General features: G+C 40.9%; 1 protein-coding gene across 3 annotated transcripts in view; it reads left to right on the top strand.

The window, feature by feature from the left end:
• Positions 1 to 16843, top strand: part of epb41l5 (erythrocyte membrane protein band 4.1 like 5) — a 37105-nt gene extending 20262 nt beyond the window's left edge. The window contains exons 15-26 of one of the 3 annotated variants that reach the window (XM_070838067.1): positions 204 to 246; positions 589 to 707; positions 10124 to 10275; positions 10991 to 11121; positions 11265 to 11399; positions 12214 to 12278; positions 12972 to 13094; positions 14320 to 14401; positions 14770 to 14850; positions 15961 to 16023; positions 16296 to 16435; positions 16691 to 16843. In XM_070838067.1, the coding sequence (XP_070694168.1) occupies positions 204 to 246; positions 589 to 707; positions 10124 to 10275; positions 10991 to 11121; positions 11265 to 11399; positions 12214 to 12278; positions 12972 to 13094; positions 14320 to 14401; positions 14770 to 14850; positions 15961 to 16023; positions 16296 to 16435; positions 16691 to 16760 (1204 nt within the window). In that variant the 3' untranslated portion in view covers positions 16761 to 16843. The remainder of the gene's footprint in view (positions 1 to 203; positions 247 to 588; positions 708 to 10123; positions 10276 to 10990; positions 11122 to 11264; positions 11400 to 12213; positions 12279 to 12971; positions 13095 to 14319; positions 14402 to 14769; positions 14851 to 15960; positions 16024 to 16295; positions 16436 to 16690) is intronic. The other 2 variants (XM_070838069.1, XM_070838068.1) reach the window with 2 other exon arrangements.
• Positions 16844 to 18834: the final 1991 nt, after the last annotated feature.

Below are 18834 nucleotides of genomic sequence, written 5' to 3' on the forward strand. Positions count from 1 at the left end.
TTACTTTTCATCACACCTCATTGGACAGACTTACTCTGTGACAGTGCAGGTTGATTTCTTAAGTGTCTTAAGCGTGTTTTTAAGTGCTCAGACGACAATGAAAATCAGTTCAGTTATTTACAGCACGAATGAGCGTACAGTAAGAGTTATTTAATGGTGTTTATGAATTGTAAACTAAAATCTCAATTTCTTTCTTTGCTCAGGGTGTTTTCCTCAGGCAACGGAGTCAGCTCCAACAAAGACAAGGTGAGGAGCAAAATTGTGTGTATTTTAATCCCTTCTCCATTATACAAGGAAATATGACAGGGCCTCCTCAACAGAAGACATGACGGGGGGGGGTTCAGAAGTTTTTTTTCTTCCACGATATTAGCAGTCCACATGAGCAGTTCTCCACAGTTCTGAGCACAGCTTGAGCCAAGGCCTTCTTTCACTTCCTGAGTGGTTTGCCAGAGCTTTTCTGTCAATATTCTACATGTGTTCAATGGGTGTAGGACTCCTCCAAGGCTCTCCCTTTTCACTGATTTGTTCTCATCTCTGTATCATCCTTACTCTCTAATATATATTTTCACTGTTTCTCTCCCCCTTCAGATCTCTTCAGGTAGAGGTGCCTGGTCAGGTGTGCCTGTGGTTAACCCAGTAGCAGCTTCTGCCTGTGGACCAATGGAAATTGAGGCTCTACCTAGGAGTCCTGGAGGAGAAAAAAGGAGGTTGGTACCTGGATAATTTGTGTTTTCCACCTGGTTCAGTCTGTTTTTTTTTTTGTTTTTTTAACATCTGCATATTCTATTTTATCTTTTTTTTGCTCACCTTTCACCAAGTATTTGTTGAATAAGCTCCAGCCCCCTGTAGCTCTTAAGGGAGTAAATGCTGTAGAAAATGGATGGATGGATATTTTTAAGTTAAATGCCACTTCATTTTTGCCAGTGGCAGGTTACGACAGCTCAGTGCTCACTGATGAGAGAAACGAGGCTAGGTTAGGAAAGGTTCAGGCTGAAAGAAGTGAGTGGATATCTAGGTGTGTTTTTCACGGTCTAATGCCACGAGAGTGGCTTAACGCGGCTTATCCACTGACCCTGTCTTGCTGCGACCAGAGAGGGCAGGAAAGAAAGAGGGAGGAAGGCACAGAGAGTATTTTTGTGCATTTTTCTATTTGTGTCTGCAGGGCTCCTCCATGCTCTGCTGTTCCATTTCCCTGTTTTCAGGTTCCCGCTCTGTTTTGGGACTGCAAGAGATGCTAACTGCTAATATACCTGTAATGAGTTCGTGGAGGTCTTCTCAGAAACATGATGGCCTAGAGGAAGGACTTACTTGTGTGTCTGCATGCATGTGTGTAGTCAGGAGATAGGCTGTAGGCAGCTGAATATACACAGAGAAATACTCAGCTGAGTACTTGCATAGTTTTAATGTATCAAATTAATCCTTACAGACTTTTTCTCAGTGCCTCCTATATTACCTTTTCTATTGTTGTTTTTGTAGTTTCTTGTGTCATGGCTCAATGTTACCTCTGTTATGCTGTATTTTCTTTTCCCCCTCAATCTATTGTGTGTGTGTGTGTGTGTGTGTGCGCGCGTGTGAGAATGACCAAGCAAATTACAAATGCAAAATATGCATACAAATATGTATGCACCATAACATTATTGTAAACGTGTTCCCCTGTGTGTTCCAGTATTAACATGTACTGAGGATTAACTGGTCTTGTCTGGAGGCAGGCCAGGTAGGTACGATCAGACACTGAACCTTGCCATTGCTCTGGCTTTAACTAATCAACCGCTGTTCAGTGGCGAGGCTTTCTGATTTGGGCTTTGGAAATGGGTTTTCTTGCAATGGACTTGTCTCCTGTGATTTGCTGTCTGTCCACTTTTGATCAGCATGAAATGCCAATGTCTAATCGGTGCAGGAAATGACGTGATGATTTTGGGTGCTGTTCGAGGGTCTTGTGTTTGGCATCATGAATCAGTGATGTGATATGATTTCAGCTTTGGATCTTTTCTGTCCTTTGGTGCATTCTAGTGTGTAGGTGTCTTTACTTTCAGTCATCTAATGTCATACTGTGCATCCCTTGAACCACCTGCATCTCTACCCTTTTTTTAAAGATTTTATAATAGTATTTGAGGATGAGTGAAAGTTTGCCATTCAGCTTATAGCCAACATAATTAGCAATGCAAATGACTTACCAAAGAAAAATGCAGTTTTTTAGTGGTGAGTCAGACAGAAAACATTACTTGATCACATGCCTTTTTCCAGTGTAAAGTAAGCACTCTTATTTCCCGATGAGACTACTCTGGCTTCTGGTTAACAAAGCTCATTCAGATTTACAGCTCAGACTCTTTCTAGAAAAGTACATTTCTGGTCAGTTGTAATAAGAGGGTTGCCTGTCATTTCTGTACAGCAGAGGCCCCCTTTATTTTTTTTTATTATCCTAAAAAACAGGATGCACAGACATGACCTTGGATAGGGCATAGACAGAGTGATGTCCTGTCACACTAATTATGCTGTATCCTCCTCGTTCAGACTTTGTTGCCCAAAGGGTAAACAGTAAATCCTAAAGGTTGCAGAATCTTATTACTAGGAAAGTGGAAACTGCTTATAGTGATCACATTTACAGTGATGAACTGTTCGTATGGATTAAAAAGCTTATTCCTGTTCAAATGCTGTTTAAATAATTCGCTTATAGTAATCAAGTAGTCTGCTTACAGTGTTTATTGAGGGTCTTTTCATACACGACAACAAATAGAAAAACCTTTTAAAACAACAGTAATTCTTTTACTTTTTTCTTTTTAATTCACTCCCATGATCCTCTGCATAGTGGTAACCTGTCAGGCTGCCTACATGAGACCCAAAGACATGTCAAAGAGAGTCATTTTCTCTTAAGTGAAAAATGTTGTCTCCTCAAAGCTTAAGACAAAGCTGCCAAAAACGACTTAACAAGATACAGCAGTGAACCTTGGTGTTCCTCAGGCGACCTTTGTAGTCTACTCAAACAACGGCAAATAGTCATGGCTGTTAGTGATGGAGACAGAAACCGAATGCGCACGGGCACGGGTTGAATCAGAATCGGGTTATAATTATCGTCCACTCATAGTGATCAGTTTTGACCCAATCACTGTTAGCAGTTAAACCATAAGAGCTACTGTTTTTGTTTTGTGAAGACCCACCAAGCACAAGCCCACATTCCTCTCTGGCAGTTCTCAAAGCAATGTTGCTAAAACTCACTAATGATTAAAAAATAAATAAAAAAATAATAACATGCGTACCAACACTGACACAAGTACTGCAAGTTCATGTGTATTTTACCAGCACAAGATATTACTCAGATTACCAAAGTTACTGTTTATGCTTCACCACATGGCAACAGTTTATAACATTGCTTGATCACTCCTCCTTCAGACTAATCCCCGGTGCTCTTCCCTACCTCCTCCCACGCCTTCTTCCCTTGCTTTTAGTACTGTCACTGTTGATTTTGTATGTAGTGCTAATCAATCTCCTCTATTTCTCTGCCATTTTCCAACTCCAAAAGAGAATAAATACTGTTGATGCTTAAGCCTGTTCCACACACATTTACATTTATATGATTCCCTAATGCTGACAATATAATCCAAATTATACAGTGATAAGAGCCTAGTAAGACTGCACTACATTTTCAGTAGGTGAAAACCAATATCGTTGCTAATTGAACAATTATGAATTTTTAAAATGTTCAATTTCATAAATTAAAATGCCATGTTTTATGTAATGTCCGTGTACGTTAGTATTGTTCACCTACTGTGTTAAACAGTTGTATTCTCGCTCCCTGTTGTAGGATGTCATGTAGTGCTGTGTCTGTATCTGTTGCTCTCGCTCTCTCTGACCCTTGCCTCTCATTCCCGTAAGCTACTCTGTTACTCTGCAACATTATCGTAAGTGACAACAGATAACCTTTAGATCAGTGCCATTTTATTCTAACTAGAGAGTATGGAAAACAGGAAAGGTCAGAGGAAGTTCATCTGCTGTTGATCTAGTCAAAGATCATCAAGTCGGTGTTTTACTGTGACAGTGGGAAACTGTATGCTCCCTTGCCTCTTATGCTCCCAGTGGAGTTGTCATCATGAATAAAAGCTTCCGGCTCGGGGCCGCCAGCACTGAATATATAAACACAGACTTGACATAAGCCATCAGACCTCAGCAGCTAGAGGTGCAAAGCCAGGTCACTGATGCTCCAGAGACATCCAGTCCACTTCACTTAACTCAAGTGTTCATGTCACAGCACACTTAAATGCACACTAGTGTACAGTGTAGCAAAGGCAATGTACCATAAGTTGCATGGCTTATTCAGTATCCTGACACTGCCGTCCTTATCACGACCATGAACACCTAATTATTTATTATCTCCACTAGGCATAAGCCAGGAGGGATAGTGTTTGGTCGTGTGTGTGTGTGTGTATCTGTCTGTACGCAGCTAATCTCTCAAACTACTGGACCAATTACTGTAATACTTTTTGTGCACATTAATGCCTGTATGCAGAATGACCTACCATGGTTGCAGTGATTCACAATTTTTTAAAAACCTACTTTACTGACTGTTTTATATCACCATTGACTGCCTGACTCGTCACTCCTCATCAACAATTACTTCAGTTTGAAATCACAGAGCAGAAGGCTTTCGGCTTGGCTAAAAATAGGCCTTCCCTAGTCTGTTCAGGCCACGTTTTGGCCTTTTGTTGTGGCTCAAAAACTAATATCCATAAAAAAGTTCGATCACATTTTGAACTGGAGCATCTGCAGATTAATTCCATACCTGATATGTTATGTCACTGAAGTAGCGCATGTCTGACATGAATAAATTCCCCGTTATCCTCGCTGCCATCTTGGCTGTAAGTTGGAAGTTGTTTGAGTCTACAATTACAAACTTGTCAGGAGGATTAAAACATTGAATAAATACCTCTTAAAGCTTACAGTGGCTCAAGGTTTAGGTTAGGTCATGGTTAGGCGTAGAAGAGATCTGCACTCTACTGAGTGCACTTTTCTTTTCTCCTTCATACTGTTTAATGTCCACTAAAATAACTTATTTGTTATTATCAGCAGCATGATTTCTCCTGCAGGCTGTGATTTAAAATTAACAAATGATGTCTCACGACAAAATAAAATTGCGCATGATGTAGAAAATCCTGTTTCTCATACATGCAGCGACAGACGACAGAGTTAGACTGCATGTCAAGCCACATACAGTGAGTTACGTTAAGGGAATTAAGCTCTCTCTCTTTCAGACGCATGTTATTAGCTGCCTCACATTCTCCCCTGCTGCTCTCTTTCTGCTCCTCCACCGCGGTCTCTATTTTTCTTTATACACCTGTTGAACTACCTGTTACCTATCTTGTTTCACTCATTTGCATACAGTCTCTCCTCTACGCTCCTGTTTCCATTGAATGCTTCCCTTCCCCTCCACCTCCAGTCTCACTTCTAGTTTACCTCCCTACACTCTTACTCACTCCCCATCTCTTTACATCCCCCTTCTGTTTGTGCCTTTCCCCTTCTCTTATTCGTCCACCCTGTTCTTCCCAGGTCTCCTCTCCCCTCCATCCTCCATCCAGTTGGACAGATCCAAGCATCTGACAACGGTCTCACCTTTACTGAAATGAATTGGACCGCACACTAATAAATGGGAATGGCTCGGCAGTGACTCGCCCATGAAAAACTTCTGGTATTTGTGGCAGTGACTGTACCACATGGAGGGACACATTTTGTGTGAATGCAAACATGCCTGATTAACTGAAACATTCCTCATCACAAACTGCTCAAAGTATCACATATTCAGTCTGGTAACAACCATCACAGGCTGACACCTCTCCGAGCTTGCCATCACACTGCCATCCCACTTGATACCGCCATTTTCCTCTCAGTCTTTCAGCAAATCCCTGCATTTCTTTCCACTTTTCCCGACCCCTGCTCCAGTGACCACCACTTAACCTAAACTTATCCTCTTTGCTTCTTTTACCCACTGTCGTCTTTCATTTTTCCCCATTTCACTACCCTCTAGATTTTCTTTGCCTCTCTCGCTCTGTCTCTTCCTTCCTCTGTCCTTCGCTCTTAACTTCATGGTGAAACTGGCAGGCAGAGGAGAGATGGTATCAATGTGAGGCTTAGGAATCCAACTCCACTCTCGACTCTGCGAGGAAACAATAAGTTCCTGGGGGGTTTAACTAAGTCCTCTTCTGCTCACATTGCTGTTCTCTGAAAAACAAAGTTTTGTTTTTTTCTATAACATTATATGCTGTATTAATTAAGTTTTGAATTCCATCAAATGATTTCTATATGAGTAAATATAATTTTTTTTCTATTGTATTTAATCTGCTCTGCACATTTTATTGATCTGCTGCTCTGCTTTAAAAGGTAGTTGGATAAGAAGGTCAGTACCTTTTTAAATGATTAAACTGAAGAAGGAGATTACTTTCGTTCTGCCAAAGGTGCATTCAAAAAAGTTTTTTGTATTTTATAATATATTTTATAAATTAATTATATTGGAACATTGTTTCATGTGAGTCACACACATTTTAGAAATGTTGAAAAGAAGCATTTTTGTCTCTTGGTATGTTTGGTATTTTGAAACCCCATTTTGAAATATTGTGGGTTCAAAATGACTGGTTGGTACAAAACGTTTGGGAGTTGATCGAGGTAAAACCTTTAAGCTGGCCTGAACATATCCTGGACTCTATACTCTGAAATTAGATTTATACTGATCTGCTCATCCAACTTTTTGCAAGACAGCAAACAAGCATAATTCTGTTAAACTAATTAAATGAATCAAAATTGAATGGAACTTTTTAGTACACTTAACCTGTTTGTTTTGTGAGCACAACTACAGTGGTGTAAGCACAGATGGGAGGGTTGTTAAAAAAAATGACCCCACTATCAAGGTAATTGTGGGTTTTGCTGATCATTTACAAAGTAGTGTGAAAAAGTTGATCATCACTGACCTACACCTCAACTACACCACTGTACACCGACCTCTTGCACAGCCCAACCAATGAAGATGATTTAATAAAATATGATATTTTTTTTTATAATTATTGCTTAGAAAAAAGTTTACAGCATGACTGTGACCAAAGGATGTATGTCTTTCAAAACTGTATGTTGAAAATCATTTCAGAGAATAAAAACAGGATTACTGTTGACACAGAAGAGTGTGTGGCTTTATGTAGCCATCTTTTTTGTGTGTTTGATCACGTTGTTACTTTGATCACACTTTACTATCTCCACTGGTAGAGCTGAATTACCAGGGCTCTTGTTCAGTGCAGATTTTGTATCTTCTTTTACTGTCATTCAGGTTGTTAAGATTGTAAAGTGCTGTCACTGTTGACCAAAAAGCACAGTAACAAAGGAAATCTATGCACCAGATGACTTTTAGGATTGAACATGAAGCGATAATGGTTGCTACTTTGATGTCTTAAACCCTGGGATAGTTGGAAAAGATCACCTAATGAAATCTGTCAATATAAAAAAAAAATACATAGACGGAGTACAATGGAGTACCTAATGGCTGTTTGTTTGGTCGGCTGGAGACTGTACGACCTTGGTGTGTGTATCTGTGCTTTTTTTCCCCTTCCTGTCTTATTTTTGTGTTTATTGCTGGCGTGAGGGTTGGATACATCCTCACTCTTTTCTTCATTGATTGCTCAAAATGTGGGAGTGTCTCTATACATTTGAATCGTGAGACCACATGCAAAGCTTTTGTACTTTTCCTCACATCTTTGTGTGTGTGTGTGTTTAGCTCCTGTTTTCTCCAGGCGGTATCTAGTAATATCCAGTGCACTCTTATGTTTCACTGTGTCTTCAGGCTACAGAAATATGAGGTAATTACAGGGCTGCTGGAAGAGCCTCTACCAAAATCCATGTTTCAAATGTTTTGCTTCAGGTCACTTCAAATTCTGAGGATATTACACTGTGTTATTTCCTGCAAAAGTTATTGCTCGTTTTGAAGAACAATTTCCAGGGGCTGAGTCTTTACCTCTTGAGGACCTTTTGGGCAGTGTTATTTATTTTTAGTGCTCGTCTCTATCGACACAGCTCCCACTTCTCCCTGGTAGAAACTACAGTAACTACTCTTTTTTAAATTCCAGATAATCATTTCTTTTTTATTCTAAGCACCATGGATGTGTGACTACTTGCTAAACCCATTTGATGAACCAATGCACCTATGAACCGGTTTGATTTGCTTTTGCCAGAGGCTTTATCAGTGGGTGCAGATGTACCGTTGAAACCAGAAGTTTACATACACTGTATAAAAAGACACACAATCTTTTTTTTCTCACTGTCTGACATTAAATCACACTAAACTTTTCTTGTGTTAGGTCAGTTAGGATTACCAAAATTATTTCTATTTGCTAAATGCCAGAATAATGAGAGAGAGAATTTATTAGAGAATTTTTTATTACTTTCTTCAAAGTCAGAAGTTTACATACATTTCCTTAGTATTTGGTAGCATTGCCTTTAAACTGTATGACTTGGGTCGGTATCCTTCCACAAGCTTCTCACAATAGTTTGCTGGAATTTTGTCCCATTTCTCCTGACAGAACTGGTGTAACAGAGTCAGGTTTGTAGGCTGCCTTGCTCGCACACGCCTTTTCAGCTCTGCCCACAAATTATCTATGGGATTTAGATCAGGGCTTTGTGATGGCCACTCCAAAACATTGACTTTGTTGTCCTTAAGCCACTTTTAACTAATTTGGCGGTATGCTTAGGGTCATTGTCTATTTGAAAGACCCATTTGCGCCCAAGCTTTAACTTCCTGGCTGTCTTGAGATGTTGCTTCAATATTTCCACATAATGTTCTTTCCTCATGGTGCCATCTATTTTGTTAAGTGCGCCAGTCCCTCCTGCAGCAAAACACCCCCACAGTATGATGCTGCCACCCCTGTACTTCACAGTTGGGATGGTGTTCTCAGGCTTCCAAGCTTCCCCCTTTTTCCTCCAAATGTAACGATGGTTATTATGGCCAAACAGTTCCATTTTAGTTTCATCAGACCACAGGATATGTCTCCAAAAATTAAGGTCTTTGTCCCGGTGTGCATTTGCAAACTGTAATCTGGCTTTTTTATGTTGCTTCCGGAGTAATGGCTTCTTCCTCGCTGAGCGGCCTTTCAGCCCATGTCGGTACAGGACTCGTTTCACTGTGGACGATGACACTCTCTCACCAGCTTCAGCCAGCATCTTCACAAGGTCCTTTGCTTTTGTTCTGGGGTTGATACGCACATTTCATACCAAAAAACGTTCATCTCTGGGACACAGAACCCGTCTCCTTCCTGAGCGGTATGATGGCTGGACATTCCCATGGTGTTTATACTTGCGTACAATTGTTTGAACAGATGAACGTGGCACCTTCAGGCATCTGGAAATTGTACCCAAGGATGAACCAGTGTTGTGGAGGTCGACAATTCTCTTTCTGATATCTTGGCTGATTTCTTTTGATTTTCCCATGATGTCACACAAGGAACCAGTGTGTTTGAGGTGTGCCTTAAAATACATCCACAGGTGTGCCTCCAATTAACTCAGATGTTGTCAATTAACCTTCCAGATCATCATCTGGGCTTTCCCAAATTGTTTCAACGCATAGTAATCTTAGTGTATGTAAACTTCTGACTTTGAAGAAAGTAATTATTCATTATTCTGGCATTTAGCAAATAGAAATAATTTTGGTAATCCTAACTGACCTAAAACAAGAAAAGTTTAGTGTGATTTAATATCAGACAGTGAGAAATAAAAGGTTATGTGTCTTTTTATACAGTGTATGTAAACTTCTGGTTTCAACTGTATTTATTTTACATACAAGTATAAATCTTCTTTTTTTACATATTTTTCAAAATGCAGTGGCCTACAGGGACATTCTGTGTCATTTTCTTTGTTTTTATTTGTTCTGGGAAGTTATTATAAAATGTCTCCTCATATGTCATCTTGGGCCAGTTTTGCCATCTTTGGAGAATTCATTCATATGTAATGGATGCTACAGGTAAGATACAGCTGTATAATCCTGAATTATATTCTCTATTGTTCTCTGTTTGTGCCCATATTTAAACTTAATTGTTTATAAACCCCGAACTTGTTTCAGCCACTTCTTTTATATGCTCCTTTTCTGTTTTATGTCTGTCTCTAGTATGCCCATGGTTGCTGACCTGATGGAGACGTGCATTGATGATGTCCTCAGGGCTCCTGTCGTCCCCACAGTGACAGCTAGAGACGAGGCGGGACCGAGCAACGCCTATGCTATCCCCAGTGTCAGTGGGGAAGAGCCTGTCAGCCTCACTGGTGAGACTTGCAGAAAACCCAGCAAGCACACTGCAAATTCAGAGACGATGAAGAAAATTCTGTTGCTGGACTTGGAAATTAGAAAATATTTAACCTCACAAACGTACTCAACAAGTTTACTGTCAAACTTTTAGTAAAAGTTCTTCAGTATAACTTAAATTAGGATTGGAATGTTTCAATTTGGAAGACTTGGTTGTCCAGTCAGTTGCCAGCTTCATGACAGGCCCCTGATGTCTTGTACGTGAGCCGTCCTGGGTGCACTCACCCAAACTGGGCAGCCAGACCCAGTTTATGGTCGTTCTGGAGCACGGAGCCCCGTCCCTTCCCGCACACAGAGAGGGCACATCAAACACTCCAGTCTACGGCTCTGGGAAGTGGCGAGGTCTGGGTGAGGTGGTGTAAAGCTCACGGCCGAAACCCATGACCTTCATCCAGGCCTCTCCAAGCTGACCCCAGAGCTGGTCGCGGTGCACTGGCACAGAGGAAATGTCCCTGCCAGCTGCTTTGCTGCACGGCGAAAAGATGGAACAGAATGAATGTTATATTCTACACATATGCAACTAAATAACACTGACTAAGCAAAATGTTGGTGATTAAGAAGATGTTACATCCGAATACATACATTTTTGGTATAAAGCTTCTTTTTTTCAATAAGCAGAAAACTGTTTAATGTGTGTCCAGTGAAATAATAGTGTTTTATGTGTGTGTTTGTAAGTTAAACATTATGTCTCTCCAGATGCATCATCTCGTCTCAAGCAGCTGGCGTTGGAGAGCAGTCCACTTCCTGCTACTCCAAGAAATAACGTCAACGTCAATGTTAATGTCAATATGGCCATGAACAATCAGGTGGGTGTTTGTTCGTATCGTATTTCTGATCGTTTTCTACTTTTTATATGGAACCACAAAAATATAGAGGTAATAACCCTGTTTGTTTTTTGTTTGCTTTTTTATACGGGATGTTTGTGCCCCATCTGACCCTGCACCAACAGGACGATGTGGTAAAGCTGACAGAGAAGTGTGGTCTGAGCAGTACGGGCAGTAGTCCAGTTGTCACTCCACTGCGTACCCCAGAGGATATGAAGAGTAACATCCTGAAAGCACAAGCCGAAGCAGCTGCTATCAAGGTGAGGAACAGACCCCACAAAATAATAATAAAACTGATAAAAGCAGTCTTTGTACACAGAGCTGCTGGTGTACGGCTGTCTTGACAAGTTAGTTTGCTTGTGTTGTTGTTTGAGTTTGGTGTTTTTAAAGGGTTAGTTTGGGTCAAACACAACATTTGTAAAGCACATAAACTAACTGATTGAGGCAGCATTAGACCAGCCACTCTTGTGTTCTGTTGAGGTAAAATTACTGTTTTTGTCCGTGGAGCCTGGTGGCTTTGAAGAGAGCAATATAACAGCTCTTTCTGGTTAAACAAAATAGATCTTACAGGCCTGTCTCTGCAGGGATCTTTTCTGTAATGTGTCAGACACTTTGAATAACAGTCTGAGTAATGTGTCAGTGGCCAAAACACACACTCTTAGTCAACACACTTTGATCAGGCACAATCCCCCTGAAGGATTTACATTTCAGCCATTGCAGCCTATTCTTGGCTGCTGGCGGAGGTGATCTACTGGACCAATTCCAAAACCTTTTGTACCTACTGTCATTTTGTACCCAAAATACGTAAAAATGGGACCCAAGTTTAAAAATAGCAGAGTTATCCGTTAAGAGTCTCCCCAAACGGCGTGGGCTCCTTTTGTGTGTGCTGCAGCAGAATAAAACCACCACAGCTGCAGTGCATCAGTAATGTGGTAGACATCCATGTGAATACCATAGTTGTAATATTCTTCTCCTATCAAGTGAGATAGTGATGTGTGGCTGTATTGGTTCCTCATCCCTCTCTCTGTCCACCTCTCTAGTCGTCTCTCATCATCTCACTGTTCCTCTTTGCAGGGCTCTTTGGACGAACATGTAATGGCTGGAGATAAAAACTGTAACTTGCTGGAGGCTTCTGCCAGGTATTACCACACACTGTAATAATAAGTTAACAAAGAAAAACAGGTTGGAGACACAGAATTATAATAAATGAACTAATTATGGAAACAAATGTTTATTTCTTTAAATTACAAAGAAAACACTGAAAACATTTCTGCTAATGCTGTCAATCCTTCTTGAACTATGTCAAGTATTTTAGTCGGCCAGTCACTGGAGCAAAACCATTGTCACTTGTGCTCCATTGTCTTGAAACTGGGCCTTTTCCCTCCTCCTCCATCTTCCTGACTCACGCCAACTGTCAACACATTGTGTCAGCCAATCGCGGCGCTCCTTGCTGTTAGAGCTGATTATCTACTTGAATATTCATGAGGATTATTAGCATAGTTCACAACATTACATCACCTGCAGCTCATCCTTACAAGCATGGCTGCACAGAAGTCTAGTGTCAGAGGCGGTCACTGGCTCAGGAAGATAAGGGAACAATGAGCTGTATTAGATGTGGTAAATGATGTTTGTCACAATATATAATAAATAATGTAGTTTTTTTTTTAAAAAAACATTCAAAATGTTACCTTCTTTCCTTTCCCTGAAGAGATTTTACTTAGTGTAATAAGATGGTTTTGATTCCATCTTGAATATTTCATACAGAAAATGCCCATTATGTAGACACACAAAATCACTAGAACAAAACAGAAATCAGTTCCGTCTGTCTCCAGGCTGAAGGTGCGCAGCGGGCGAATGGGCAGTAACTCGTCTCTGTCTGTTAGCAGCCGCCCTGACATCCAAGACTCATGGGACCTGCTGAAGCCAGCCTCACAGGTCTCATCAGCAGGGGCCAGGTCAGTGTGTGCTAAATGATTTTGTGTGTAATTTATGTACCTAGTAAATTCTGTTGTTCCCACTGTGGCTGCTTAACGACAACAGGAGAGAGAGGGGGGAAACTGGGAGAGCAGATTAGCGGAGGAGCTTCAGATTCCTAATCCCTCTGAGAGGACTGACACACAGACATTATATCTGTTTTTCTAATGTCTTCTAACTCAAAGTCAAATGATGCATTTAGTGAAAATAAGTCCCTACCTCTAACTTTAAACACACCTGATCACATTCACAAACAAAACTGATGAAGGATGGAAGAAGTCAGTTTATGTATGAAAAAGTATGAAGATGGGGTTTAGAGAGTAAAAACCGGGGTACACCCACATTACAGAGCTCACCTACAGGTATATTTCCTGCGTTTCTGTCAATCACATCAATCTGTCAATTTCCTGTTTCCTCCTTACAAAGGCCTGTGCTCCCCCAAACGGAACATAAAAAACACACAATATCATTTCACAGAGCTCCATCGGAGACAAAGGTGTTGCTTGTTCTTCAGTCTTTGCTGACATCTGTGGGCATGTTTGAGCAGTGCATCGGTGTGTTTGTGTTTGTGCTTATCTGGGGCGCGATGAGTCACATGACTGAAGTTCTGCCTGGATACTGCTGGCGTACCTCCTCAATCAGTGTTTACAGTAGGACAGCACAAAAATACAGACGCACACATACACTTGCCTGGACGGTTTGCGAAAGGCTGTATGGCCCCAGGCTCATCGATGCAGTAAATGCTTGTAGTGCTCGTGCAGCTTTGCTTCTTTGGTCTGGAAAATGTAGAAATAAATGAATGGATTAATCAATCGGTCAATCACAGAACAATTTTGATTGTCTCTCAATAATTGAACTAGATAAAAAATCTAATGAATAGATCAAGCTTTTCTCTGTTTAATAACGCTGTAAATATATTGTAGATCATGCGCTGTAATACCATCAGGTTTTGAACTGTTGGTTGTAAAAAAAACATGAAGACATCACCTTGGGCTGTGCAATGGACAATGGACTCCAATAATAAGGGGATTCATTGAAATGTAACTATATCTAGCAATGAAAATGTGTTTTTTTTATGCTGCTGTATTTCAATGATTAGGAACTTAAAACGCCTTCTGTTGATGTTATTTGAGGATTTTTCTATCAAGTTAAACAGAAATCTGAAATTCTCTGTGCTCAGTTCTTCTCTTTCTCTCCTCATATCAGTGCCGAAAGGATAGCTGAAGATTTAAACCCCTCTGTTCCCAAGATGCCCTCTGAGTCTGCCGGCGAAGGCGTGGCACCAAAGGTAACATGATTATTAAATCACTTATTATGATGCATGTGCATTTGTTACTATGCAAATAACTTCCATGAATGAATATAAAGTGGTTTACTTCATGACATTGAATTTATTTTGTGTTATGTGTGCACTTGTTCTTGTTCTTGTAGTTCTTGTTCTTCTTCTTGTTTTTCGTAGTCATACAAATGGAACACTCTCTTTAACCTGATGGAGTTTCTGGTTAATAAAAATGCACTGTTTGCATGCTGCTTGTATGGCTCCTCTTTGATTTATGGTTCATGCTGAACCCGATGTGAACAAATTGTGTAATACAGAATTTGTACAAGTTTCTTTGTTTGTATTTTGTGGTAAAGTGTGTTTGTGTCATTCTGCAGGTTAAAGCAGAGGAAGTTGAACAGCAAAGCCCCGCGCCACTGTCTGACAACCTGATCGATTTCACGGATCCAAATCCTGTGGTAAGTCTCAGTCTGCCATATGTGGAGAACTCCTGCACATTTGTATTTTCATCTGTGTAAGCATCTTTGAAAAAGGACAGGATTTATTGACGCGCTCAAAAACACAAGGAAGGAAATATTGGCCATTGCAGGGAGTAAACCGCTGACTTTCTTATTTATTTGCAGCAAACACATACAAATAAATGTAAAAAAAACTACATGTCACTTAGAGCATTGCGATACATCAATTTTATCGATCAGTTTGAATTTATGTTTCAGGATAATGTTTATAAAGTCAGTTTTCACTTTAACTTGGGTAATGATGGCAGGAAATCGCCACCACCTCCCTGAGCTCCCATAGTTCATATTAACACAAGAGTAACTGAGAGTTCATTCAGGTAAAATCAACATGGCAGAATTCACGTATACAAGTGAAGAGTTTCTTGTTCATCTGGAGGGGGTTTGGTTTAGCAGGATCCATCCTCGAGCAAACAAACCACTGTCTGCTGTAAAGTTTGTCTGAAATCTAATTTATTTAACCCTCTGAAACAGCTTTATTTATTTATTCATTTAAGTTGCTAGATTTACTTTCCAAACGTGGCATTTTACTCAACCTGGCCAAGCCTCGTCAGCCCTTTTTACACAGAGATCATGCAGCATCGCCACAAAGAAGACTCTGATCTCAGACAGAATGTCCGCAGCAGCGTCAGCATCTAGTGGCGTGCCGTCCTGTCGGCTCACTTTTCACACAAACGCTGATGCGGCTCTGTTACTACCTCCACTGCAGCTCTGAGGAAGAACAAAAAAGCCTCCCGATTCCATATAAGTAACTTTTACAGACACCAGGCGGAATAACGGCGCAACAATCCCACCTTGAAAAGGGGTCGATAAATGGGTTTGTTGAACCATGGAAGTGATGATAAACACTCACAACAATTATGATTATATAGGTAGACATTTACATATTGAGAGAAATGATATGGGTTTACCTCAATAGAGAGATACTTCTAAAAGCAACTCTACTTCAATAAAATTCTTTTTCACTGCAGTTTCTCTTACAATCGTGGGTGAATGGGCCTTCATACATAAGTAAAGAGTCAAGAGAGTGTGACATTTTTCTTTGTCTTCCAGCTTCCACCGGTGCAGCAGCCCAAACCTCTCATCACACCTCGCTGGATCATCCCTGCATCTGCTGTGAGTGATCAGTATCTGTGTTTGTATTTGTATCACATTTTTCCCCTGTTCAGCTGTCTGTCTGGCTTCTACGTCAGCATGTGTCTGTCTTAGCTCCGCCAGGTTCTTATGAATTGTCTTAGATGGTTTTCATTTGTGTTGAACTGTTTTAATTTGTGTCCTGAAAGTGGTGACGCTCGTATGCTCGTGCATAGTCGCTGTTCACTTGGGCAGATGTAGAGGCTATGTAGAAACTGACGTCCTTCCTTCTCCCTCATCCCCCTCTAATGCAGCCTCCTGGCGTCTTTACTAACGGCCTGCTCGACCTTGACCCCCCTGCTAAGGTCAACCCTCTTCTCCCTGCAGATGGGGGAGCAGCTCTCACCCCAGCCCTCCCCCACCTCGCTCACACACGTAACACCATCACCGCCAGGTAAAACTCTTTGAGATTTGAACCCAAAGCACTCAGAGGTTGTTTTTAAAGCAAGCTTGGCAGTATGCTGACCCCTGCTGATCGGGCAGGCAAATGTCTACTTTCGCTGATACATTTTTTTTAGGACTTTTCAGGACCAACATGCTCATAACTTTTCAGTCAACATCTAAGTGTGTGTTTAATGCCTTTACCAGCAAAGTAGTGTCCCTGTCTGATGCAGTAATTTTGCCATCCTTCCACCCCTGTGCCCCGCAGCCCTGTGGGTCAGCAGCCAGCCTCGGAGGATGGAACCAAGCCCGGAGGTCTCCTGACCACTGAGCTCTGATGGAGTAACGAGGAGCGGCCGTCGCAACATTCGTCTCCCTGGCCGCTCTCCCACCTCATCCCATCCACCCCCTCATAAGCGAGCTGGGCCACTGAGGGCTAAGAGGAAAGTGGAGCCAGGGACGAGGCAGCTTACACGCACCACAAATACAACTCTAACTGCACCCACACCGGCAAGTAGATTGAACAAAACGCAAAGGAAATCAGTAAATGATTTTTTTTGTGAAACGGTTAAAACAAACCTTTAGCTACAGAATCCACATCTCAAGAGCACCTAACGTGTGAATCTCTTCACTGTGAGTGACCTGCCATTCATGGAATCCATCCAGTCAACCAAACCTCGGTCTCTGACAACTGGCACCATGTCACTGTAGATGACAAGTGACGAAAAGACTTGTTAATCTACTTGTTTGCTACAGAGAAATGGTAACGGTGCACTGTAATGGTGTTGGTGGTCCCTAACTAAGGTACAGTGCATGAAAACATCCACCACTGGTTTCTGACTTTAAGGGTAGGTTGTCTCTTAGTGCTGCTTTCTTCCCCCCTTTTTTGAGTCCTGCTGTTTTATCACTGGTAACTCGCACCACTGGATCCCTGCTGCTCTGAGCTTTGGCGTACACTCGCCGATCACACAGCACGTATAGCTGCTGGAGTACACTGGATGAAGGACCAAAAAAACCTTTAAAAAAAGACAGACAGTGACTTTAAATGTTGACTCTATGAGATAAAAACACCGGGACTCTTAACATGATGAAATGTGGATATGATGCTGTCATTGTAGCACACTACAAACCTTTTTTTCTTTTTTTTGATGTCAGTCAACACTACACGTGAAGCTTGTCTGTTTGTAGCCACTGGATATGAAAACTTCACTGGATTATCTGAGCAACACTGGACCTTGAACAAATTTTTATTTTTTTTTCCCACTGGATCACAGTAGAGAGGACCACTTTGGTCTTTGTATGTTTTAAATTGCCCAGTTAGTTCTGTGTCTCTTCCTGGACCCTCTTTGTTCTGCACCGCTGTAAACTGTTTTCATGGTATTAAGTCACAGATGCCTACACAGTGATATGAAGTTTTAACATTTTGTCTACAATGTGATGTTTGTTTTCACGTGAAACCTCTGACTGCTTCCACCTGGGGCAGCTTTTCATTCCCGTTCATTTTAACCTCTCAACTGGCAATAACTCTCAGCTCAGTCATGTGGCTCAGCTGCTGTTTAAACCTTTAAACTTGGTACTGACACGTTGTAGCTCCTGCCCTGCCTTATGGTAATGAATGTATTCACATAGTTTCATCTGAGAACGCTGGAGATGCCACGATATGAAAACATCCCTCAGAGATTTCAGACCTGTGGAATTCACATTTGCTGGTGTAGTTTATTGACTGGACGAGGAGTTCATTCACATATCTTAAAAGGTGAATTTGTGAAAATGTGAAATTGAGGCCTAATTCTAGATTTCCTGAGTTCTTAATCATATCACATTGACTTTCTTTATTTTCTTTTTTAATCTCAGTACCCCGTACATTGTAATCACTAAGTCTGGACCCTCACTTGAGTTATATCTGTGTAGTTTTTTCATTATAATGTTGATCTGTCTTGAACAAGGGAAGCTGACTGTTTTACAATGTCTTCTTAGCAGCAACAGTTATTTATGCTACTACTCGGTGTAATTGTTCACACATTACATGTTGTCCAGAAGTGTTGTAGCTCAGTTATAATGTATTGTCAGTATAATGGCATCAGCTGGCTGTAGATACGAAGTAGATTTATATATATATATTTTTTGAAAGTTACGTCGGCAGTATTGTTACTACGTACCGAGAAGATTTCAGCATTAATGTGTTTTCTAATTACAAAAGAAGTAGGAAACAGAGATTGTGATGTCTCAAATGCAATTTTATATAAACTTTTTTTTTTTTCTGGAATTCCAGATGGATCATGATTCAGTAAAGCTTTGCTACAGTAGGAGTCAAATGGTTTTCATTCACTTTTATTGTCTGGCTGCTGCCGAAGTGATTTGTGTGCACAGCTTATCAGTTGGATTAATGTCAGACAACCTGATTTACAGCTG

This window comes from Pempheris klunzingeri, chromosome 10, assembly GCF_042242105.1.
Source record: "Pempheris klunzingeri isolate RE-2024b chromosome 10, fPemKlu1.hap1, whole genome shotgun sequence".
In the NCBI taxonomy this organism is placed as follows: domain Eukaryota; kingdom Metazoa; phylum Chordata; class Actinopteri; order Acropomatiformes; family Pempheridae; genus Pempheris; species Pempheris klunzingeri.